Source organism: Globicephala melas, chromosome 3, assembly GCF_963455315.2.
Source record: "Globicephala melas chromosome 3, mGloMel1.2, whole genome shotgun sequence".
NCBI lineage: Eukaryota > Metazoa > Chordata > Mammalia > Artiodactyla > Delphinidae > Globicephala > Globicephala melas.
In genome coordinates, this window is record NC_083316.1 from 156,302,782 (window position 1) to 156,329,600 (window position 26,819).

At 38.3% G+C, this 26,819-nt stretch overlaps 2 protein-coding genes across 2 annotated transcripts; one reads left to right on the forward strand and one right to left on the reverse strand.

Annotated features, from left to right (window-relative positions):
- Positions 1-2,020: 2,020 nt before the first annotated feature.
- Positions 2,021-15,452, reverse strand: TRIM58 (tripartite motif containing 58). Its single transcript, XM_030844755.2, has 6 exons — positions 15,030-15,452; positions 11,847-11,942; positions 8,697-8,927; positions 6,788-6,810; positions 6,591-6,691; positions 2,021-2,610 (listed from the first exon to the last, which is right to left on the reverse strand). The coding sequence occupies exons 1-6, from the start codon at positions 15,450-15,452 to the stop codon at positions 2,021-2,023; spliced, it is 1,464 nt and encodes a 487-aa protein (XP_030700615.2).
- Positions 15,453-25,438: 9,986 nt separating this feature from the next.
- OR11L1 (olfactory receptor family 11 subfamily L member 1) lies at positions 25,439-26,409 on the forward strand. The gene is given in 2 exon segments (XM_030844803.2): positions 25,439-25,772; positions 25,775-26,409. Coding segments are annotated over 2 exon segments (969 nt in total).
- The last annotated feature ends 410 nt before the right edge of the window (positions 26,410-26,819 follow it).

Consider the following 26,819-nt stretch of genomic DNA (forward strand, 5'->3'; position numbering starts at 1 on the left):
CTGAGGCCATGAGGCTTCCTTGTCCTGGTGAATGGGTGGAGCCCCCAGGGGTGACATGATCTGAGACCAGTGACCCTGTCCCTCTTGATCCCTATGGGGAAGGGGCTCTACTGCTCTGAGTGTATGTTCTCTGCCATGACTCCTCTCATAATTGCTGGCCCTATAGTGACATGGACACTCAAGTGTTACCGCAAGTTGCCATGCCTCATTTAAGCCCTGATCATGGGGAAGCATGAGCTGAGACCCACTGCATGAGCCAGTTTCTACTTAGTTCATGAACAGAAAAGGCCTAGAGAATTCATGGTGTATAAAATATCAACAAGAGGGATGTAAGGGTACATTATTATTACCTCTGTTTCCAAAAGAGACAAAGAGGGGAATTGTTTGTTCATGATCAAACATACATGTATCAAATATGAATATACAGAAATCTTTGTTTAATACAAGGCCCCTTCAATAAAATATGTAAAGCCATCTGGAAATACAGTTTGATAAAATTTTGCTATTTCTAAAATTATTATACTCCATAATGTTCCTCCAAATGTAAAAAGTCTGAAAAGAAATATACTAATAAATATAGAAAGAAAACTATATTAGTAATGTTATTGCAAAGTATGTGAAAGATTTTAGTCAAAGAAATCTCTCTAGATGAGAAAAGCTCCTTAAAAGTCAAGGTAGAGTTAAAGCAGAGGATTAAAGTCTTGGTGGATTATTATCAGGATTAGGTTATCTAAATTTTCTATTAATTAATAATTATTTAGCATTTAAGCATTTTAGCATTTGGTTAGCAATCATTTATTAGACATAGATATAGAGAAAGATGGTAGCAGAGTTAGCTTTCAATAATTTTTAAGAATTTTGTTGGAAATGTACAGAATATACTTTTAAAATAAGTCAAATGTTATTATCATTTCATCATTCTGGTCATTTTTACATTGTATTTAAGTAGTAAAGTTGAATTTAAACCAATCATATAAATCACAACCTTACTTATTTCCCAAAACATTGGGAGGTCAATATCATTGTTCCATGTACAGGAATCATACTAAGTAGCTGAGGCTGAGAGAGAGAGGTTGCTTGTTTGAAGTCTTACAACTAGGTAATGACTGGGTCAAAGAACTAGTTGAATCAGAATTCTGAGAAATTTCTACTCTAAAAAATGTATCGATGCTGTACACCTGAAACTAACACAATACTAACACAAACTAACACAAAATCAACTATGCTTCAATTTAAAAAAATGTATCCAAAGATAAAGGAAAAAGTTGTAAGGGATAAGGCATGAGGCTCAGTGATATTAGAATCAGAGGAATGAATTTCATCATTCTCAAAAATTGACCCCTGAGTGAAGAGGATTTAAAGGGTAATTGAATAGTCACAGGAATCATGAATATAAAAAGGGATGGTTCTGAATATATTAATCTAGAAGGAAATGGAAGGTTAAACAATAAGAGGTATAAAGCAAGAAAAGAAGAAAGAAGCAATAAAGAGCAAAAGTGAGAGAGACAGAGACAGAAAGATGCAGAGGCAGAGAGACAGAGAAAGAGGAGAGAATAAGAGAAGGAAAATAAGGAGGCAGAAAAAGAATTACGGAGCTGATGCTAGAACAATATTGGACTGTTCTGAACCAATTTAAGAATTGCCATTTCTAATTCTTAATATATGGAAGATTGGAATGAAGAGATATTAAAAGGAATGAGACATTAAAATAAATGTATAGATATCTTTGTTTAATATGAGGTCCATTCATTTGAAGAAAACACATCAAGAAAGTATGTGGAGCCATTTGGGAAAGGAGTGGTAAGACTGCTCCATTTCTAAAATTACTATTCTATACAATCCTTGTCCAAACACAAATATTTTATATATTCTCTTTTGCCCCTATGGGAAAATGTCCATAGTGACAAGGAATGAGGTGCTGACCTAAATGGGGACATCTGTTGAGCCTTCACATACGTATACCCTCCATTCTACTCCAGGAAACTTTGCTAGGCTTGGGGTGTATCTTAGCAACAGAATTTTAGGAAGGATCGTCTCTAATGTTAGAAGCAGGGTGAAAATGACCCCTGGATGCCCAATTTTCTAACTCCACTTCTGTCATAGGTGGTAAGATAAGAGGAGTCGTGTCACAAATGAAAAAATAAGGTCGAAGAAAACCAGAGAAAAGGTGATTGAACGTGTAAATATAAGACCCATGTGTGATGTTGTAAAAGGAGATTTCACCTGCTTCATAGTCCAAGAAAATCCCAATGCAGCGAGGCCGTTCCAGGTGGAGGAGAGGAACTGATGGAGAGGCAAGGACCATGTACTCACTCCCTTTCAGTAGCCACATGGCCCAGACCCCGTTCTCAGGAGATGGTGTGGTTTCCCCCTTTCTTGACACTGTGTCTTGACAGACACCTAACCCCCATTCTGCTCTTTCTCCCACCATGACTTCCCAGTAATGCCTCCCTGATGAGAAGTTCTGCAAACCCAGGATACAAGGCCATGTGTCAAATCGCTCAGGGTTGTTGGGGACATCCCTCCATAGTTCTCCATCCTGCACACTGCGCAGGTCAGCAGTCAAGAGGAGGCTAGGATGTGCTGTGGCAGGATCCAGTTTTATGTCAACTGCAGAAAGAATTTTGTGGAACATGTAAAAGAACAGAAAAGACTGGTGAAAACTTAGGAAGCCATGATATTGAGAACTGTCACACCATTCCTCACTCTCCCTCTAATAACTCCTAGAGATAACAAAATATGTATTTCACCTTGCAGGTCGATGAGTATATGCTTCATTGCTTTTGAGTGTATTCCACTGCTATGTCTGCATAATCCAGGACTCGTTACTGCCCCAGTTCAAACATAACCATTGATGATAAGACAAACCATGTGCATGACCATTTAGATTCCTTTTATCTCTATCCAGAGCACTTTGGAAGATCTTTGGTGCTCTTTGGAAGATCTGCATTTAGAATAAAATTTACAGCTCCCTTGGGATTTTTTTTTCTCCTCAAAGCCTATAGGAAAAATTCATTGGTATAAAATCCACCACTTTCAAAGCTATGTTACTATGGTGGGAAGAATTCTAAGATGAGCCTCATGACCTTCAGACCCTGGTGGTACTCTCATGATTCTGTTATATTATGTGACAAGAGGGAGGTTATCTGAGTGGGTCTAATAAAACCACCTTTTAAAATCAGAGAGGTTTCTTTGGCTATCAGGCTGCCACCAGAAGTGAAAATCAGAGAGATTTGGATTTGATGTGTCATTGCTGCCTTTGAAGATGGAGTGGGCCACAGCTGAGGAGAAGGGTGAGTGACCCCCAACTGATAACCAGCAAGGAGATAGAAATCTCAGTCCCACAACTGCAAGGAACTGCTTTACATCAACAAACTGAATAAGCTTGCAAGTGGACTCTTCCCTGGATCCTTTAGAGAAGGCCAGCCTGGCCAACACCTTGATTTCTGATCTTATGAAATCTTAAGCAGAGATGCCAGCTGATCCCATGTGATTATCTGATCTGAAGAACTGTGAGCCAATAAATGGATGTGGTTTTGGTAGCTAAGTTTGTGGTAATTTGCTATGCAGCAATAGAAAACTACTACTGATACTGTGAAGTCCCAGTGAGATTGATATGAAATTTTATTTGTACATATAATTAATAAATACATCTACAAATGAAATGACCTCAGTGAAGAAGGGAGGATGTAAAATATTCAGTGTCTTTTTTTTTGGTAAACATTCAAAATTAGTAAATTTCATTAATCATATTTTAATTTTTAATATACTAATAACAAATACTAATATGCTGACTGTTATTCTTATTTGTCTCTAAACCACTTCTAACCATCTTTTATTGATGCTCAAACCTGAATGGGTCACATAAGTAGTACATCATCTATACTATCCCATGGAACCCCACCCTCAAGGGTGCCACTATCATCCTCATATTGTAGATAAGGAGACTCAGAGCCCAAGAGATTATATGATTTTCCCAAATTATATGATTTTCCTGTCATAAATAATGGGAATTGAAAAGTGGGTCTCTGTGGAATTGTGTTAGGCCTATTTAACAGATTTCATGTCATCATGCATCATTCCCACTCCAGCACACTTATTTGCTCCATTTATAAGAAAACATATCTGTGAAATAGTTGTTAATACATCTATCTCCAGTTCCTCTCCCTACCTCTTCTTTCTTAAACTCAGTTGCTCACCAAGATAGAATAATACCTTAAGCAAACTACTCCTTCTTCCCAGTGCCCCATGCATTGATAAATGATCAGTCCTTAAAGTTCACCTTAAATGACTTTTCTGTAGCACTCAACACTGTTGAGAATCCTTTTGTCCTGGGAAACTTCACTTCTCTTTCCCAAAGACACCAGTCATCGTGCTTTCCCTCCCTCTCCACTGGCCTCCCCTTCTTGGTCTCCTTTGCTGTTTTCTCCTCTTCTCCTCCATCACTGCTATTCGAGAAGCCAATGGTCTCAGGATTGGGACCTCTTGCCACTTTCTCAGATCACTTCTGATGTGTTCTGGGGCTGGCAGGCACATTGCATTCATTAAATTCCATTCATATGCTTACTAATTCCAAATATATATATATCTAGCCTAGACTTTTCTCCTGGAACTCCATATTTGTAAATTCATCTGTGTACCTGACATCAACATTTGGATATTTAACATTCATCACAGCATTGATGTGTCTAAAACCCATTTCCCTTTTTCTGCCTCACCTGCAGCTTTACCTGTCAATGTAAACAGCAATTTCATTACCCAATTCTGGAGATTTAAACCTTGGAATCATTCATGACTTTTCTCCTTCTCTGACACCTCATATCTAATCCAACAGCAGATCTTGCCAGCTTTGCCTTCAAAATACCAAGATTCTGTCCATTTCTCTGCACCTCCAGTACTACTACCCTTGTCCAATGGACAATCGTCTCTGATTGGATTATTACAACGGATCCTAACTGGCTTTCCCACATCAAGACTTCCCCTCTGTAATTTATTCTCAATAAAGCACACAGAGTGATCGCCACAAAACAGTAATCCAATCATCCTATTCCTCCATTTACAGCTTTTAACTGATGTTCTATTTCACTTGGAGGTAAAGCATTGCTCACAGTGGCCTGCCTGTTGGGTCCTGTGCTACTTGGACTTTTCTTGGCCTCCCCAGCTCTCCCCTCACTCACTCCACCACAGCCGCACAGAACTCCTCATAGCTCCTGGAATGCATCTTCCATATTTCCATCTCAGGCCTTGGCACTCATTTCTGATGCCTGGAATGCTTTCCTCGATGATCAAATTCCAAATTAGATGCCCTAACCCCAGAACTTCCAGCCACCCTTAATTTATTCTTTTTTTCAATATTCTGTATCATCTTCTAACATTCTGTGTATTTTGCATAATTTAAGCAAATATATGCAACATGAAGCTGTAGATTTGTAAGTTGATGTTATTGTTCAATTTTATATTCTAATGTTTAGAAGAGTTGCTGTCATAAAATACACAATATTTGTGGAATTGATTAGTTAATTCAGTAAAAATAAGTGGGAATATGGAGACACTGATTATGAGAGTGTAGTAACTTGCAACATTTCATGCAGTTAGTACGTATTACTTTGCCCATCAGAACATTGATTAAATCATTGAACAGGACTGATAAGATGGGTTTTCTCATCATGGGACAAAGTGGTTTCCCTGTAAGTAATAAAGCCACTATTTAGCCACTGTCTGTTTTCATTACTTGGTATAAATTGAATATAAAAAAGAAATTAAAAGTATTGAACCGTTACTGTTTTAAAAAACAACATAATAGGACCAAACAAACTAATTATAACACCACAGAGCCTACAGAGAGTACTTAAATATAATTGACTGAATATTTTTGGCTTTATTAACTATCTAATTTAAGAAATTCATCAAATTGCCAGATAATAAAATAATCCAAACCTTATATTATTTGATACACTGCAATGCTTTCATATATTGATGATTTTTTGTTTTCAAATGTTTCATTTTGTCCTCCAAACAATACAATTTTTTAGCATTTTATAAACAAGGAAATGGAGATTGATTAGAAGTAATGTTACTTATATCACAGCTAATATCACTTTCAAGCCCACCATTCTAACCAAATGTAGCTTATATGGGTGTCAGTGACTCTGATATTCTTTCAGACTATTCAGAAGTATCTCAACACTCTTTTTTTTTTATTCTGAGCACGGTGCTCTCTCCCTTCCTCCCTTATAGTTTGGCATAAACGTGTGACTCACTTCTATCAATAAAATCCTCAGGAAAGCCCTGTGTGCCACTTCGGAGTAGTGCATGATTCATCATAATCTTGCCCTTTTCCATGGCTACCAGCAACAGGAAGGAGGTGGGGCTCTGTCTGCACGGGTCCCCAGAGTGAGATTATGTGAAATTAAAGCCTCCACAATCTAGTAATCAACCTAAAACATGATCTCGAAATAAAACCTTTCTGATTTTAGCCACTAAACTTTGGGTCCTGTTTGTTACTATAGCCTGACTGGTACAGTAACAAATTGCAATTAAGAGCCAAATTCCAGGTGTCATAGTTCCTCGAGCGCTAAAATGCAGCCTACCTTGGAACTTTCTCAACATTTCCCTCATCCCAGGGATGCGACACATTGTCTTCAGCTCCATGGGGATGGTCTCCAGATCCAGCCGTGTGACACTCTTACTTCTGAGAAGAGCGCAGAACCCACAGTTCTCAGTAGGGTTATCCACCAACCTCCCCAGCCTCTCCCAACCCATTCTTTGATTCAGAAAGTAAACATACCGGCTCAAGGCTCCTCCCACACCCTGAAAGTGAAAGAGAAACAAGTAGGTGTGAGTTAGACCTCTGAACTGCTTTTGACAGACTGGGGACACACCATGAACATCTCTTTAGGAATTATTGGAAATCATTAACTATTAAGGTAAAACTATAAGAAACATGACTCTCAATAAAAGCTAAAAACAGGCTGTTGTTGAGTTTTCTCATGAATTTAAAATAATATAATCAGTTTGCCTCTATTAAAATAAAATCAGACCACACAAAGTTTAGGTTAATTCCTATAATATCTATTGGTTTAACTATTTTCTGAATTGATAATTCTGACATTTCAATATTTTAGTAAAGAGTTACATTCTGTGAATGCAATTAGGGTAAAAACAGATTCTAAGTATCTTCAGAATTTATTTGAGTAACAGTGAAAGGTTAGACATAAAATGTTGCTCTCAATGTCCTTTTAAGAAAACCCTAAATTCCTCATTCTTTGAACCAACATACCATGTCTAAATGACCTAAGTGGATAAAAATAGAAGTCATTAATATCTAGCAACATTTTATCTCAAAGTAGATTATTAAATAAATCACCTGCATTGCATTTCCCCTCTCCCTCTAAAAAATAGCTACCTGTCAGATTAATTTTGACAGCGCATAAAAACAGGGAAATGATTAGCTTTACTTTTCATCAGAATGACAGGCCTTGTTTTTGGCCATTGTGAGTGAAATATAGCTTACTGGTACTGAGAAAGAAAGGGAAAAGAGGGTATAAAAATGAAACTAAATTATTTGAGAATATATTCCCCCTAAGATTTATAAGACATTTCAACATTTCTTCAGTGCTAATAAACGATAACTTTATATACATTGTGTTTTCAGATATGGTAAGATGAGACAATGAATATTATTGAAAATGCCAGAGTTCTTGTGTTTATTTACTGTCTGAAATTCAGAAAATTTATTCCTTTCTGACAGTTTGCTCACTAGGAAGTGGGCATAGCAATACTAATAAAAATAATAATAACAATACTAATAACAACAACACAAGTTTTACTGATATATAGATATATTGAAGACAAAATGGGACAAATTAAATAAAAATGTTTTGTAAATGCATTCATTTAATGACCCCCCACTCTGTAACCAGTGCTATTTATCACAGTACTTACATGAGGATAGGAATTACTTAGTTCAGAAATCCCTAAATGAGGCACTGGGGATGAGATACAATGAAGCGTGCCCAGAAAATTTCCATTGCAGTGAGTTCTATCATGATAGCATGCATCCAGCAACAACGATGACTTTCTCAATTCACTTGGGATTTAATGCCTTCAAGGAGGATTAAAAGGAAATATTTCCTTTTCCCTGTTATTTGTCTCTTTGTTCTATAATCTCAAATATAGCGTGGGCAAGCTGCATGGAGCCCAGGCAATTTCTCCCTACCACACCTGGAATAGTCATGCAATATGGGCTAGAAAATTAGCATTTGTCTTAAAAATTAACGTGCGAATTTCAAGGTGGACAATTTAAAATATTACTCATACTTTTGGCTATTGACATTTAAATGGGTTAATAAGACTTTTTTGGATTGGCCATCACTGAAATATAGCAATATCATCATTGACCGATTTTGAGGTTATAGATTGTCCTTTTTCTGTTTAATCATATGTAAATCATTAAATTGATTTTAGTTTTAAAAATATTTAAGTTTTGTCTTTAGTATGAACTATTTTATATGATTCTCTAGGGTCCCTTCAGATTCTGATGCTAGGATTAAGAATTAAGATGCTTTCCAAGTAAATTCTAGGGTGCCCTTTCCCTAAAGATCATAAATGCTTAAGCTCTTTGTCTCTGAAAGCTGCTATTTGTCCCCTTGTTCTCAAGTCTACCCATCCCTCCCCTCCCAGGCACCCAGCCCCACCTCCAGCAGACCCAGGGCTGGGCGCTGGCACCTCTCCTCCAGCTCCTCTGCCAGATCCTTCAAGGCTCTGCTCTGCTGAACCAGCCGGTTCTTGCTCTCCCGCAGTCTCTGCAGGGTGGCTCGTTCCTCCTCCTCCAGTCTTCTAAGCTGCAGTTGCTCCTCCAGGGCTAGTAAGCCACGATACTTTTCAAACTCCAACCTGAAGCGTTGCCTCTGCGTTTCCACTTTCTCCTGGAGTGACACAGTGCATCGAATGATCAGCAGTTGGGGCAGAGCCTTTGGCCTCCACCTTCACGGATGGGATGACGAAGCTGGAGAAGGCAATGTCTGGAGTGATCTCATCTTCATAACTCTATGAACGGACCCACTGCATTTTAACAACATGCAGAAGCCAGAGACTACTCATGAGAAGTGGCCTGCTAGAGTTTTCAAACTTAGAGTTTGAGAAATACTGTTGGATTTGGGATCCCATTTCCATGGACTTGAGGACAAGGCACTTTCATATTCAAGTTTCAGTACCATATATAAAATGGGGGAAAAGAAGGGTCTGGGAATTAGAATTAAATATCAAACTGTTGAGCACAGTGACTAACATAGAGTCGTTGCTCAATAGAAGTTAAAATTTACTATTAGTCACTGGAATGAGAACTGTGTGGAAATAACTGAATTATGAAGAGAGATTAGAGAGACCTGGATTTGTAAATGTGAATAAGAAAATGTTTATAGAGATTAGAAAATATTCCTCAATAATGTGGTAATCATGAAACTACATAAGGCTAACATTCTCTGCAGAGCCAAGAAAGAAATGTTATTCTCAGGTCACTTATTGCAAAGCTTCAGGGAATTCATCTTGATTTCTACCCAAATCTCACCTCTATAATTTTTTAATAGACCTAAGGAACACATTTCAGTACAGCATTAATATATCTAAATTTTATTCTCTGGAGACTGGTGTGTGGAAAAGTAGCTTTAAACTAAGAATAAGAGGCAAATTGCCCTCCCATAGTCTCTCCACATTTTGAATTCTCTGGTCCATTATTAAACATTATACCATTTTGGTTCGATTTAAGAACACAAGCTAGTGCCTTTAAAAGAATTCTAATAACGATTTTCCTCAAATTTCATAAGATTCAACTCTTTCCTCCAATTTCCCATTTCTACCTCCTTCTGCCACTTTCTAAACAACTAGATTCATATAATTCTGACCTCTTTAAAGTTAACCAACTGTGAATTCCATATTCTGATCTGAAAGGTACAACTCATTGAATTTCTCCCCCATTCTCCATGTTGGAGGCTGTGCTATTGAGGAGTGGTGCTAATAACTCAGTCATTGAAAAACCGTGGAATTATATTTGGGTCATAAGAGATAACATGGTCCAGAGAGTTTTAGTTGCAATTCACTCTTCTCTCATATCATCCTTCTGAGTACTACAATTATATCTACAGATACAGAAAGGCTAAGGGTTTTCACAGAATTTAGAGTTTATTGAAGCCCATGCTTGTTGCTTTTGGCTCACATAGATACATTTTCAAAGGTAAAAATCATGCTAGTTTATTTGGCCTAGGACAGGGATCTTAGAATCATCTCTACTTTAGAATAATCAGCGGAGGGTTCAAAAAATGAAGGAACCCATATCTCAGATATGGAATTTCTGATTTTGTAAATTTGTGGTCAGGTCAGGATTAAAAACAATTGACTTGGATTGTTAGCATAAAAAGAATAAAAATTATCAATAAACATCACTATCAATGAACTTTACATATAATATACATAACTATGGGAAAAGATAAGACTTATCACAGAAGAAAAATACAGCAAAAATAATCCTTATGAAAATATTGTCAGAAAACAGAGCACAAGACAAAATTTTTGAGAAAAGAAGAAAGAATTATAAAAATAAAAGGGTTCCTTGGAGAAGGACAGAGAAGAGAAATATTCTATAAAATAGATTCTATATATATTATAATACATATTATATAAATAAAAACACCTATGTAATTTCCATATACAGCTTCTCAATATTGACCCTATTGACATTAGACCAGGTGATTCTTTGCTGTGATTTTTTTGGGGGGAAAGGTGACTGTCCTGTGCATTAGGGTGTCTAGCAGCATTTCTGGCCTCTACACATGAGTTGCTAGTAGAGCACCCACCCTCTCCCAGTTGTGACAACCAAAAACATCTACACATATTACAAAATATCTCTTGGAAGGCAGCACTGCACCAGGTTCAGAATCACTCTGTGTATGTTTGTGTGTGTGTGTGTATGTATAAATAGGTAAGAGAAAAAAAGAGCTCATGAGGGGCTTCCCTGGTGGTGCAGTGGTTAAGAATCCACCTGCCAATGCAGGAGACATGGGTTTGAGCCCTGGTCCGGGAAGATTTCACATGCCATGGAGCAACTAAGCCCATGCGCCACTGAGCCTGTGCTCTAGAGCCCGCGAGCCACAACTACTGAGCCCGTGTGCCACGACTACTGAGGTCTGCATGCCTAGAGCCCATGCTCCGCAACGAGAAGCCACTGCAATGAGAAGCCCGCACACCGCAACAAAGAGTAGCCCCCACTTGCCACAACTAGAGCTGTGCCCATGCACAGCAACGAAGACCCAACACAGCCATAAATAAATAAATAAATAAATAAATAAATAAATAAATAAGAGAGCTGATGAGGTATAATAAAGATAAAAAATATTTATGGATGACTGAAAAAGACTGAAAATTCAGACTGTCTTTCTATATGTAAGATGATGACTATTAACCTGTATTTCATGTATATAAGTGATGTGAAATATTTACTATTTCATTCATCTAACAAATATATATTTTTTAAACTAGTACTGACAGTACAAAACTCTGTTCTAGGTGATGCAGTGAGTTAAGATGAGTAAAATCAAGTGAGTGAGTAAGATCAAGATCAGTAAAGTTTATTTACAATTTGGATTGGGGTCATATTAACAGAGATAAAAAGAACACAACTGTACAATATAATTTGAGGGGATGAGGTGATCCAGGGTGAAACTGAGATTTTTTTTCTTGAGTACCTATGTAGATGGAACAAAAGTACTGGAGTGCTGGTGGAAGAATGATTTAGTGACCCAAATTTGGATCCTTCAAATAGGCTAGCCTCCTGAACCCCAATATTCTCTCACCTTCCAAATGACAGTTTTCCTTCCCACACTGGCTTCCTGAGTCAAGGCTTCCTCCATCTCTTTCCTCACATGTTCCTGGGCCATCTGGAGCTTTACCTGTTTGGGAAGATATGCGGCAGCCATTACAGATACCCTCATTCAGTACTTAATATTGACTGGGTATGGGGGGAAATACAAAGATCAGCTAAAACAGGCCCTAGAAAACATATAAAAATGTTCGACCTCGTTAATAACTGTTAAATATGTTTTTAAATGTTGATGCCAGATGGAATCAAAGATGTATCTAAAAGTGTGTTCATTGTATTTTAAATAGTAAAACTGTAATTAACCAAAGTGTTAAAAATACGGGAGTGAGAAAATTTTATTTTCACAGGATGGAATTAAAATAAGGCGTTGCACAATATTTAATGACAAGAAATACAAGTATAAAGAAAATTAAAATAAGTATACTTCATGCAACTTTGCACCAAGTTTGAAAAATAAAAATGCTTATGATGAATATATAAAAACTAGGCAGAGACCAATGAAAATATATTCAATAAACAAAATCTCATATACTAATTCTTGGTTGAAAAGTGATGCTATTCCTTATATCTATATATTTCAACTGCTTACAGTTATTTATTACTTTATAATCAGAAGTGTATTTATTATATTTGGCAGAAGAAAACTTGTAAGTTAATATTTACTAAATGAAAAAGAAATACAGAATGTCATAAATCTTACAAGGGGTAGAAAAATAATTTAATGAAAAGTAAATCTCTTTCAACCCTAGGACCCCTGCTAGAGGTAAACACATGTATTTTATTTACAAAGAACACACACAAAGATAGACACATACACACATTTTAAAACTCTTCTCAAAGTCATTCAATAAGTCTCAGAAAAAACAAAACAAAAACTAACAAACAAAAAATGAAATTCTTCCCAAAGTCACTGAACAAGTCCTACACATCAAGGTTGTTCTTTTTTAAAGATAACATTCTAAGGTAGAGCACATAAAATAGCAGTAGAATCCATGGAGGCATTTAAAAAGATGAAGAAACTAGCAATTTTTTTGGTGTTTGGAAGGAATAGAATACTTCAACACTTATGGACAAAAGAAATTGTAAGCAAAAGTAAGGAGGTAAAAACCTGTGGCATGTTTGGGGACAACAGTGATTAGGCTAGTTTTGCTGGATCGAATGATTGGTTTAGACAAGAACTATAGTAAGAAAACTTAGGGCCTTAGAATGTCTTGATTGATAGGCTAAGGAGTTTAGAAGATATTTATTTGGTATTTAGTTGAAGAGCTACTGAAATAGAGAAAACTTCCTTAGAAATATGACATTATCCATGCAATATATAGTACCTTATGGATTAAAAGAAAAAAAGGCAGGAATATATTTCAAAAGTCTAGCTAGAAAGTAGCTAGCAACTGAATTTTGCAGAAGACAACCAAAATCAAGAAGAAACACTAAGAAAGATATTTCTTGGTAGGTCCAGAGGGAAGTTGAGGGAAAAAAAATCACAAACCTTGATTTAGAACAATCAAAGTTAAAATAATAATAATAATTACTAATTATTTTGTTATTATAAATTATAGTACATAATATAAATATACTAAATATTATATATTATTAATAATAATTTGTTAATTAAATTTATTATTATTTTAGAAAGTTGATATTTGCACTTCATTTCATCGTGATAGTACTTCAGGTAAAGGCCGATAGATTAAAGATGACTTTAACCTCCTTTGTGCTAGCAGCCGTTCCAGATATTGAGAATTTAAATGTGTTCAGGATATGTCTAAAAACTTTTGATGAGCACCAGCAGGGAGAATCTTATTCATAGGGTTTCACAGATGCCACTTTTGTGGGCCAGGTACTCCAATATGAGTCACCTTTTCATTGAGGATGCTCACATCGTAAGTCCACAAATACGTGTTGACTAGAGAAGGGCCTGTGTGCTTAGCTACTGGATTTCTACTTCAGAGTAACATGCATTGGCAGGCTTTAAAGGTGATCAGAGCCCTGTGTCCATCCAGAAACTATTCTTAGCAAATGTTCAAACATGAAGGTTGCTTTATGCACCCCAATGTTCACTGCAGCACTTTTACAATAGCCAAGACATGGAAACAACCTAAATGTCCATTGACAGATGGACAGATAAAGAAGATGTGGTACATATATACAATGGGATATTACTCAGCCATAAAAAAGAATGAAACAATGCCATTTACGGCAACATGGATGGACCTAGAGATTATCATACTAAGTGAAGTAAGTCAGACAGAGAAAGACAAATATCATATGATATCACTTATATGTGGAATCTAAAAAAATGATACAAATGAACGTATTTACAAAACAGAAATAGGCTCACAGACTTCAAAAACAAATTTATGGTTACCAAAGTGGAAAAGGGCGGGGGGGGGGATAAATTAGGAGTTTGGGATTAACATATACACACTACTACATATAAAATAGATAATCAACAAGGACCTACTGCATAGCACAGGGAACTGTACTCAATATTCTGTAATAACCTATATTGGAAAAGAATCTGAAAAAGAAGGGAGATATGTATATATATAATTGAATCACTTTGCTCTACACCTGAAACTAACACAACATTGTAAATCAACCGTACTCCAAAATAAAATAAAAATTTTTTAAAAATGAAGGTTGTTTTGGTGACAATATTAATTAACATAGAGATAAACACTATGCAAAAGCAAGACATTATACAAATGATAGTTATTCGGAAGTGTTTCCAATAACTATGCGCACCTGTAACTAAGAGCCCATTGGACAACACGGCCCTCTACACCAGAGCTCTAGCTGTGGAACCCAGATTACCAACATCAGGAAAATTAAGACCAGCATGAAATTAAATGTCCAGGGAGAATTTCATGGGAGAGGAGGGCAACCTAAAATAATGGTATGTCTGAGCTCCTGAACAGGGGTCCCTAAAGGTGGGGTGTGCACGGAGCAAAGGCATGGAGACCTCAAGGTGAATGTGAGCCAGGAGGGTGGTTGGTGCGGAGGGCACAGGTCATTCAGATCAGGTGGTAGCATTTGGCTCTGTCCCTAGCAAGGCACTTTTCACACCTCTGACTCAGTCGGCTCCTCTGTTACAGATCAGCATTTCCAGACCCAGGAATTGTGGCCCTCCACGTGCCGTGGTAACACCTCTCACCTGGTAGCACCTGGCGGCCTCCTGCAGCGGTGTTGTGCGGTGGCTCCTGTGCTCTCGGGTGGTGTCACAGACCCAGCACAGAGCCTCCTGGTCCTCCTCACAGAAGCGGCTCAGCTCCTCGCCGTGCCTCACACACAGGCGCGCCCCCGAGGGCCCCGCGCCGAGCCCCAGCTGCCGCACGCTGTCCACCAGGCTGGCCAGCTGCCTGTTGGGGCGGAAGCTCTCCAGCCTGAAGGGACCCCGGCACTGCGGACAGGCATAGAGGCCGCTCTGTGCACTGTCGGACTTCTCGCAGAACTCGGAGATGCATCTGAGGCAGAAGCTGTGGCCGCAGTCCACACTGACCGGTTTCTGCAGGAAATCCAGGCACACTGGGCACCTAGCCTCCTCGCACAGCCGCTCCCCGGGCCCCCCCGAGGCCATGGCCGGCCGGGCCTCGCCCGGCCCTGCTGATAGCAGAGCCGCCTTCCCCAGCTGCCTGCGCTATCTCCCCTGGTGGTCTGGCACAGAAGGGAGGAACCCCACAGCGTGAGAAACAGACCCAAGATGGGTTTTATCCGCTGGCTAGAGTCCAAATGAGCTACTCCCAGGGAAAAGTTGTAACTCAGGCACCCTCAACCACAAGGATAAAATTAACATTCTAGTTACCCTAGCCTCCTAGGAAACTGATCATTTCTAACGGAATCCCTCATAGTATATCTTATTGGAACCCGAATTCTCATGTTTTCACTGTCAGTAAATTTGGAGAATTGCTTAGCTCCTTCCTTCCATTATTTTCTAACTACCCCATGACCTTCTTATCCTTATACGGCATAATGATTTCTTAAAGTTTTTTTTTTTCCAAACTTTATTTTTTCTACCTCCTGTTAATTAGCCCATGATAAAAAATTTGGGTAGGTGGGTTGATAGGGAGATCCAAAAAAAATGTGTGTATAATAACGATGGGTCTATAGCCCAACAACAATGCAAAGCATTTAAATAAATACCTGGCCCAGTTCAGTGAGTCCTATAATGACTGCACACATGTTGTGATTGTTGCAAAGCATATCTTGGAGGTGGCAAAGCTGTAGGTTAAGGCATTGGTTCTAAGAAATAATTCAAGCATATGTGGCACCTGTGAGGTGGCGAAGGCTGAGAAAGATATAGAAGAAGAGAGATGATTTGACAGAAAGGATGTGATCCCTACTTGGGATGAATATGGTGAGGTCATTAGGTCAGCCAGAAAGTAGACAAATGTGGAAAGTGTCTGTCAACTGCACAAAATGTAATTTTCATTTTGTTGAGTTTGAAGCAAAGATGCGCATGGCATGCCTGTAGCAAATCCTTCAGTCCTTCAATATGTGTTCCTCAGCACAAACTGCAAGTCTCAGACACAAGGGTAAGCAAAAGACAAATGACCCAGCTCTCAAGGGAACCTTAAGATGCATCAGGAGAACTCATAAAAGTATAAACTAATACCTGGGAGAAAGGACACTCACCAGTGCTGCAAGAATATAACAGGGCTTTGAACTAGCCTGTGGGGTTGGAGTTTGGCCCTTGGGAGTCTCTGAGTTAATAACTGAAGGGTGACTACAGGCTGAGCATAGGAAGGGGACTCTATCAAGCAGAACAGTCAGAGGGCACAGGGTACACAAGATGAACTGCTGCTGGAGGGAGCAGGTTTGCCCCAGGACATGAGGCAGCCAAGCAGGCTGGTATGTGTTCGAGGTGAGGATGAGTGGCAGTGGATAAGGTCCCAGTGGGAGGCAGGGACAGATGACTCAGGTCCTTGCAGCTCCTGTGTGGTTTGTGGGTCCTCATTCTAAGGCCCAGGGCTTGGCCTGGAGCTTTGGTGGAGGGCAGGGCCTAAAGGGTTTTGAAGTTGTCTACCTAAAGGTTAGGTGGATAATTAAAACAGAGAGATTCTTTGAGAACAAGAAGAGACAGTTATGAGCAGAACATCAAAGATGTGAATTTAGAAAAGAAAGGAAAAGGGCAAAAGTCTCAACAATAGAAAAGCAGACCCTGGTCCCAGGCTGAAGACTGTGTCACTTGCTAGATAAGGGGCTTTAGACAAGTTTCTCTACCAAACTTCCTTTAAAATATTAGGACATTGTTAGTGCCACTCCTACAGGGCTGTTCAGAGGACTGAATAAGCTAATAGATGTCACACATTTGATACAGGTTCTGGCATGTAGTATTTATATTTAATTAAAGAAAAAGAGAAGAAATAGCAAAATAAATGGATAATTAGAATGTAAGCAGGAGATTTTTTTTTCTATTTTCTTCAATATTATATCCCTAGTAACTTGAAGAGTAACTGACACATAAGACACCCAATGAATACTGGTTGAATAAATGAGTGTGGGAATGAACGAAGAGAATCAGTATAGTTTATCCTAGAAGCTAATGGAGGATAAAATTTCAGTGACTATGTCAAATGTGAGATCCATATTTTTCTACATTTTACATATATGATTTTGACTTATATTGCTGTGACTCTCTAAGATGCTAGAACACATTTCTATGTTATTTGGAGACATAATAAAGCATCATATTGCTCAAATGTATAGAGGAATTAATAACTCAGCTCACTTGAATGCAGATTTCCGAGTGCCTAAAAGGCTAAGGGAAGGTCACTGACCTTGGATGTGGGGGTCAAAGTGGTTTTCAGGAGGGTGAGATGGACTGGGTGAGCTGACATCAGATGGCACTTCTTCCCTGACTGGTTCTAGGGTCACTGAATTTAAGCTTGGCTTTGTCTCTAGCATTGGGAGGCTAGGAATGACCTCTGTACCACTGTTCTTAAAAAACCAAATTTTCCTTCCAGCGCATTTGTGCAGGTAAGTAGTGGACTGGATTATAAGTAGATGTCACTGTATTTACAAATGCCTTCCTGAGCACTTTCTTGTTTAATAGGATTGGTCTAAATTAAATTTGTGTTTTCTCATGATCATTCTTCTGGGGTGAATAAAACACATCTTAACCACATTTTGGTGCACCCACTCCTGGATCCTTACCCTGACTCCTTTCTCTGATTCATTTGCAGAGTGCATAGTTCTAAATCTTTTAGTTAATATCCTCACCCCTTGCCATCATCCTTCTCTAATACTCCACTTCACATGTGTTCTGCCTTCTCTGACACAGGATTCTCCTCCTCTGACCATTCCTCCCTGCTCACCTTTCCTAACTACTTTGACATGGTGGCTTTGGGCTCCTGAACCATCTCTCCAGGACATCCTTATTTTCTTTCCTAGCCTGAGTCTTTTTCAGCAAGGTTCTCAGATCTCTTGGCCACACCTTTGCCTCAGCTTCGGGAATTTATAATCTCCTAGCCCCAAGCTCAGCCCACTCTGTAATGAAAACAACAAAAAAACAGCCAGCACAAACCTCAAAAGCAACTGACACAGCACTTTCCTTCCTGCTTGTGGTTTTTAAAAAGATCTCTATTGGTTGTTTTTTTTTCTCAGTTTTTCCTCTTTTTTAATTGTTTTTTAATTGAAGTATGGTTGATTTACAGTGCTGTGTTAGTTTCTGGTGTACAGCAAAGTGATTCAGTTACACATACATATGTGTGTCTATATAAGTATATACATATGTATTCTTTTTTATATTATTTTCCATTATGGTTTATTACAGGATATTGAATATAGTTCCCTGTGCTATACAGTAAGACATTGTTTATCTATTTTATATATAGTAGTTTGTATCTGCCAACCCCAAACTCCTAATTTTTTCCATCTTTCCCCTTGGATAACCATAAGTTTATCTATGTCTGTGAGTCTATCTCTGTTTTGTAAATAAGTTCATTTGTATCATACTTTAGATTCTATGTATAAGTGATATCACATGGTATTTGTTTTTCTCTGTCTGACTTACTTAACCTGATAATTTCTAGGTCCATCCATGTTGCTGTAAATGGCATTATTTCGTTCTTTTTTATGGCTGAGTAGTATTTCATTATCTGTTGGTTTTCATTTCAGCAGTTGTATCCCGCATTTTTATTGTTCCTTTTCCCCTGAGTCTATATTGATAATTCACTGAGCTTAAGGTTGTCTAATGTCCTCTGTAGACACAGCTTCAGCTTTCACTGGCTATGTAAGGGGTACTTCTATGGAGGGGATTCAGAGAAAGTTTGGGGCAGAGAAGGCTCCTTGTGACAGTGAGTGATAACTGAAGGTCTCTAAGACACTGATCGGTGCAGTGGGAATAATGCTGGCCCTTGGCCTGTTTCCCATGCATATGAGCTCCAATCAGCACATGTACATGTTAATAAAAGTAGATTTATTCAGTAATGTTATATTCAAAATGAATTTACGTTAAGAATTTTTTAAGTGATTTGATGGGTTCAAGGTTCTTATTCAAATTTTACTCCAAAGTACCTTCACTCTGAGCATGCATAGAGTAAGGGGCCACTATAGCTTCTGGAATAAATTAATACATGCAAGGTCTTGTGTGAGATTTATAACACTCTCTGAAGGAGGTGTTGTAAACCACATCCATATATTAAATGTGAGAAATTCGAGATGTGAGCAAATGCAGGGTTGTAGAAATGAGCCCTGTCTTACCTCTAGTTCTAGGTCTTGTGTTTGATGATGCTTCTGGTGTGCTCGGCAGGCCCTATAAGGACTCTCATATTCTTTCTGCAGACATGTAGGAATTACAAGATCTGGATTTGGGATCAGATATAAAAACCCTACCCCAAAGAGTGGACTATCATGCAGTCCATAAATGGTATTTAATTATTTTTCCAAAATTCAACAGCACGAGAAAAGACCTATGATGCAAATTAGCTGTAAAATTATCTGAAAAAACAGGCCAAGATACAGGCTAAAAAAATTACCTGCACATATGCCAAGCTATAGGCTATAAGTAGTAATGCAGTTATACTACCCCACGTGTGGGACACACAAAAAAAAGTTTGGAAGGTAAGATATGAGACATTTAATTCAGGGAGACAGTACAATAGACATTTAAAAAGATATATATATATATATTTTTTTAAAGATGTGTCTTTTCTTTTTAATTAATTAATTAATTTATTTTTGGATGCGTTGGGTCTTCGTTTCTGTGCGAGGGCTCTCTCTAGTTGCGGCAAGCGGGGGCCACTCTTCATCGCGGTGCGCAGGCCTCTCACTATCGCGGCCTCTCCTGTTGCGGAGCACAGGCTCCAGACGCGCAGGCTCAGTAGCTGTGGCTCACGGGCCCAGTTGCTCCGCGGCATGTGGGATCTTCCCGGACCAGGGCTCGAACCCGTGTCCCCTGCATCAGCAGGCAGATTCTCAACCACTACGCCACCAGGGAAGCCCTAAAAAGATATATTTTTGTCTGTATTTTCTTCTCCAAGTTTCCTAAAAAATATATATACATGAATCATATTATTTTGAAATCATATTATTATGAATATATTTTAAATTATATTAATTAAATCAAACATCAATATATAAGGAATTATGTCAGCCTACCTCATCAGGCTATAGTGTTTGTGTGATTCACTGGTGAATCCCAATGCATGGTGAGCCCCAAGCACATAGTAGGTGCTAAATGCATATTTGCTGACTAAATGGATCATCAAAAACTATCCAAAATAAATGCAATTTTAATTTTTTAAAATTTGTTCAGTCGTTTAATATTTTATTTTAAATTAAAAGAGACAAATTTCATTTAACTAGAAATATTAATAAATTTGGTCTTTAGTTAGACAGACTTCCATACACTTGAATTTTTTTTTTAATCCTGCTATATTATGGATGGGTTAAGAACTTTTTCTTTTCCAATTCATCTCCTAATTCTCAAATTGCATTTTTGTGTTAGATCAACAGATTAACACTCAGAATGAGCTTGGGTACAGATTGCTTTAATTGAATGAATGAATGAATTTGCAGTCATGAGTTTTTAAAATTTAGTCTCACCTGTAATTAAAGCTTGGAGAAATGCCATTCAACAAAAAACAGCTGTCATACATTCAGTCCTCAGGGTAGCCACTCACACTAATTACATGCTTGCTAGATTTAAAAAAGACACTTTTTAAATTGATTTAATTTTTAGTTAAATATCATTGGGACTGATCTTAAGCTAAATTTTAAAATTATACTTCCAAAAGAATGTAAGAATTGCATCTATCCCGAGTGTTACCGACATCTAAGCCTCAGTGGGAAGAGTTGAATCTCAGAAGGTTGGTTCCATGGTTTACTAATTTGATTGGCAAATTACAGAAGAATGTCTGGGGAACAGGATTCTCGGAAGAGCCAAGTCCTCAAGAACACATAGTTATTGAAAGGAGAAGTCTGCTTTCGCAGCATCCAACGCCAGCAAAAGATGGCAAATTCCTGCTCTCAAGAAAAAAAGCACAGTCCGCATTTGGGTTACAAGAGAGCAAGGCAGATCCTGGATCCATGATTTAGGGCTCTTCATGCTGGGGAGACTGACAGGTAGGGGAGGTTCATGTGGACAGGCTCGAAGTTTCTCAGAAGGAAATCCAAATGGTGTGTGTTTTAGTGTTGATGACACAAATTTTGTTATTTTGGTTGTTGTGGCAAGGCAATTTTAGCCTTTGCTGATGCTCTATCTACTTGGAAACAAATTAAATTATCTTGCCTAAATTATTTAGCATATAAAACTGTAATAGCTAAAAAGTAACCAAAAAAGAAATCTTGAGATGCCAAAGCTCATTTAGTTGACTCTAGGAAAGACTGCATATAAGGACAATAACATTCTAGATTATATTTATTTTCACATGTATATAATTTGCATAATAAAGCTACAGCATTAGATCTGAGGTTACACTGGTTATTCTAGTACTGAAGTAAACTCAGCACAGCATTTTAGGAATCAGAATTTTTTTTTAGCTCAATGTAATTAAGGTAATTCTACCACTTGGAAATAATTAGTAAATAATCAGTATTTCATTAGGTGAGTTTCTTATTTCTGAAAGTATTTAAGCAAAGAATGGTGATTAGTAGAGTTTGGTTTCCTTGTGCACTTGAATGTGCATTATAGGAGAGATTTTAGATGACTAGGAAACTGGGCCAAATGCCTGATAAACTTAGTCTCATGATACAATGCTGTTTTGCTTTCCCTGTGGGCTCCCAAACAAGGTCCTTATTGTTCTCCATGTTTAATTATTTTTTTAATCTATTCATTGTTTATTTTAAATCGAGTCCCATGGTATATGGGTATATGGGACTCTCACATAACAAAAAATGAGAGAAGGCAGGCAACAAAGGATCATTTTCCAAAATGGCTTTGTGACTTTACTAAGAGAATTTGTGAGCATTGCTGTCTCAGGAAATCTTCCATCATATCTCTCTTTCTGAACAAATCAATCAATCAAGAAAACAATCAATCAGAATCCCTCCCACAATGCAATTCAAGTGCTCAAGGAAACTGAACTTTTCTTAAATACTTTCTGTAATGAGGAACTCACCATCTATTGAAATAATTTAAACACTGATTATTTCCAAATGCTAGAATTACCTTAATTACTTTGAGCTTAAAGGATCAATCTTTTTTATTAAATAATAATATTCTAGTATCCTTTAGTTGTTCATTCAATGGCTTCAAGTCAGAACTTTTGGAATATTCTGTCTTTGAACCAAGATACACACAAAAAATTTATCTTGAATTGGTGTCACAGGCTCCCAGAATGATGGTAGAGTAGTCAGGGAAGGCATCATGGAGAAGGTGGTATCTGAGAAGAATGGAAGAACATGATATATGAACCATTTAGAAATGTGCAGGGACAATATCCCAGGAAACTGGGATGTGTTGAATAGAAAAGAAGGCAAGACCTGTGTAGTTTGAACAATACTAAGGAAGACAGAGTGTCTGGAGCAGAATGAGCAAGGAGGAACATAGAGAAAGAGATTGGAGAGGCAGTGCATAGAGAGAATAAGTAGGGCCTGGTAAACTGTGAAGGCTTTGGCAATATTTCCCTTTCTAAAGCTTTAAGAAATTTCATACCATACAGTTCAGTATATATTTATACGACAAATCCTTTAATGTGTTCCTGGTAACAAATGCATAGATTTTGTTAAAATACCATTTTTACTCTCCCTGAATTTTTCATTGTCAAATGAAGATAAGATTCCTAGTGATCTTACCCAAGTACAAGAGGAGAAAACAGAACATAGCAAAAATAGAGGACTAAAATAAAAACAATGAATTAGCAGAACAGTGGATTTGTGACATATGAAGAAGCTGATTGGCCACATTGTTTTATTTACTTATCAGGAAGATTTCACAGTACATTTATATTCCCTGTGTAAGCTGGGTGTTGCACTGGGCTTTAAGCAGAGGAATGGCATGCTCTGTTCTAAAAGTTTCACTCTGGCTGCTTTACTGAGTATTTACTGAAGAAGGGCAGATGGATGTGTAGGGGCTGCAAGGAGACTATTGAACAATCCAGGTGAGAGGAGTTGGAACTTTTTTTTTCCCAGGGAGGATGCAATGTTGTTGTTAAATGGTGATCAGCTTCTGGATATATTTTCAGGTGGAGCCAGGCAATTTGGGTAAGAAATCAGATACTGGGTGTGAGAGAAACAAGAATCAAATTCCAGAGCAAGTGGGAGGATGGAGGGACCCAATGAGATGGGAGGAGACTTGCTAAGGGGAGGCTGGTGGGTGAGGCAGGAATGCAGGATAGTTTGTGTTGTTTCAGATGCTGATTAAATGTGTCAGTGTGCATTTCAAATAGGGCGGTTGTTTACATGAGTTTTATATTCAAGTTTGATTCACACTTTAGGGTGTTGAAAGCCAAGTGATGGCATTTCAAGTCAAAAGACTGCATGAAACCATGAAGGAAGTGAGGTAGATTGAGAGGTATTCAGCCCCGAGGTCATACATATGCAGGTTGGAGGATGTAGAGCTGCTAGAAGAAGAAATGGATAAAATGTGAAAAGACAAGCCTGCAGTTGAACTCAAAGAGCATGTAGTCATGCACGTTGATCAACAAGAGTAGATCCAGGAAGAGGGAGGAATCAACTGTGCAATGCTGACAACAAATCAGGATGATTAGGAATGAGGATGGATGATTGAAAGGCAATGGTCCAACAGAGTGATTTTGGTGTACTGGAGAGGGAAAACATAATTCAGTGGATTCAAGTGGGAATACAGGCAACTAGGAGACACAACACTTTCAAGAAGGGAAGGAGTAAAAATGAGCAGAAAAATGCAGGAGAACAGAATAACAACAAGACTTTTTTTTCTCTGTTCTGTCATTTTAAAAGGGAGAGAACCAGCCTGTTGACATGCTGAGGAAATGATCCAACAAAGAGGGGGCCATTATTTATTCAGGGGCATAGGAGGGTGTAGTACCTGAAATACCTTCAACTATGTGAGAGGGTATAACACCAGAAGCATATGTGGAGGGATTTCCCTTAACCTGGACAAATAGATGCACAGGAACTAATGGTAGGTAGTTGGGGATATTAGTAGCCTGAGGGTCTGGATATTCCCATTGGAGGATTTCAGTTTTGTTTTTCTGGATTTGTTGTTGTTGTTTAATAGTACAATAGGTATATTGCTGAGGGTATAGATACACAGCAAGGAAGTGTTGGAAGTTTGAAATGAGAAGAACATTATGAAATAATCATTGAGAAGAATGGAAAGTGATTAGATGAAGGAAATGTAGAATGGTTGCTCCAAGCAATAAGGACACACTGGAATTTACTGGTTGTGAATTTTAAAATGGCTACATTGTTGTCTGTCACCTCCTTTACTGGATGGAAGTTCATGTACGGCAGATGGATGTTGACTAACCAGAACTGGGTTTGACAATGAATTAAATGAAAGCAAAGGAAAGATTTATTGTTGAATGTATACAGGAAGGAGTGATTACAATGGCTGAGCATGGTATCTGGGCAAGAAAGTACAACGATGGAGGTACAGGTTATCTCAGCACAGGGCTTCACACACACGCACATGCAAACACATGCATGTGAAGAGCAGGTTATCCTTAAATATTGTTTGAGGGGAGAATGAATAAACTTCCCCAAGATATTTTAGGATTTATGCTGCATCTGACTTCTTTTTCAAAGAAGCCAATTATGAGAAAAGGAAGGTATTTGCTTCCTTATGTGCTTGACTTTTTTTTAAACTTTGTTGTTATTGTTGGTTTCTAAGTTTGCTTTCAATCAGAGTCCTTTTTGGCCTCTATCTTTCGACCTGAGACCACTTGTAGAGGTCAGAGAATCCAACAAATGGAATTGGCTGAAGTTCTTTCCAAAACCTAATATCCATATTCAGCTTCTGATATCAAAATGTATTTTTTAAAAGCAAACTGAAATTATACATTTGCTCCTCTAAAATGCAGTACATAAAGATCTGAACTAATTTAAAAAAATTAGTCTCTGAAGTTCCAAACATCATTAGTTATATTTTTATGCCTTATGTACAGTGATTTTCCAGAATGTTTTTCTCCTCTACAGGCAATGGAGTCCCAAAATGTGTCCATTGTTACTGAGTTTCAGCTGCTAGGATTCCAGAATGTTCTTGAATGGTGGACGTTGCTCTTTGCCATTTTCTTGTTCATCCACTTCCTCACAGTCACAGGGAATATTGTCATTATTATAGTGGTGAGCCAGGACCAGCGACTGCACTGACCTATGTACACATTCCTCAAACACCTCTCCTTTCTGGAGATCTGTTATACATCCACAATTGTGCCCCTTCTCCTAGCCAACCTGCTCTCCCAGGGCCAAGCCATCTCCTTCCCTGACTGTATAGCACAGCTCTACTTCTTTGCGTTCCTCGGGGCTACCAAGTGTTTCTTCTGGCCATGATGGCCTATGGCTGGTATCTGGCCATCTGTAGCCCACTGCACTACTCTTTCCTGATGAGTCCTGAGGTCTGCACCAAGTTGGTGGCAATCTCCTGGTTGACAGGGATCAGCACAGGATTCCTGCCCTCCTTGATGATTTCCAAGTTAGATTTTTGTGGGCCCAACCAGATCAATCGTTTCTTCTGTGACCTCCCTCCCCTCATGCAGCCCTCATGTTCCAATGTTTATATCACTGAGATGGTCATCTTTACCCTGTCAACTGCTGTGCTGTGCATTTGCTTTTTTCTTACACTTGTGTCCTATGTTTTTATTGTGTCCTCCACATTGAGAATTCCTTCAGCCTCTGGCCGAGTGAAGACCTTTGCCACATGTGGCTCCCATTTGGCTGTTGTCACTATCTACTGTAGAACCACGGTCTCCATGTATGTTTGCCCCAATCCCCACCTGTCACCAGAAATCAACAAGGTTATTTCTGTCTTCTATACTGTGGTCACCCCACTGCTGAACCCTGTTATCTACAGCTTGAGAAACAAAGACTTCAAAGACACTGTTAGAAAAGTCGTGAGAAGGACTTGTGGCATCTATGGAGTAAGAGCGAAGGCAGGTTTCTTTATTGGATAAAGAAAATCAACACACAGAATACAGAGTGGATTAAGTTCAGGGATAAGTGAGGGGCAGGTTCAGAGCCTTCAAACCTAAATGCCATCACTGGCATTACTTTAAATTCCACAAGCCATAATAAAACAGCTTCTTTATGGACCCTTGCCAACAACTGCTCAGAAGATAAATTGCCTCTATCAAAAAGTTTTGGAGACAACTTTGTCCTGGACACTTTGATCTTCTGATGGGAATCTGACTTTATAATTCCAGGGCATGATGTTTACATACACAATATTTTCAGATTCTATGAAAGGATTACTGTTGAGTTCATAAAGCCTATGTACAGAAAATTATACATCTTTTAAGTACTGTTAGGAGACTTGTCTTGTAGACTCAATTCCTGGTGCTCTCAGTGCTTGTTAAATATCTGT

Coding starts and splice junctions, on each gene's coding strand:
- TRIM58 (XM_030844755.2), bottom strand. CDS start 15,452: ATGGCCTCGGGGGGGCCCGGGGAGCGGCTGTGCGAGGAGGCTAGGTGC. Junction 6,692..6,787: donor GTGGGAGGAGCCTTGAGCCG/GTATGTTTACTT, acceptor CGCTCTTCTCAG/AAGTAAGAGTGTCACACGGC. Junction 2,611..6,590: donor AATGTTGAGAAAGTTCCAAG/GTAGGCTGCATT, acceptor TTCTTTCTGCAG/TTGACATAAAACTGGATCCT.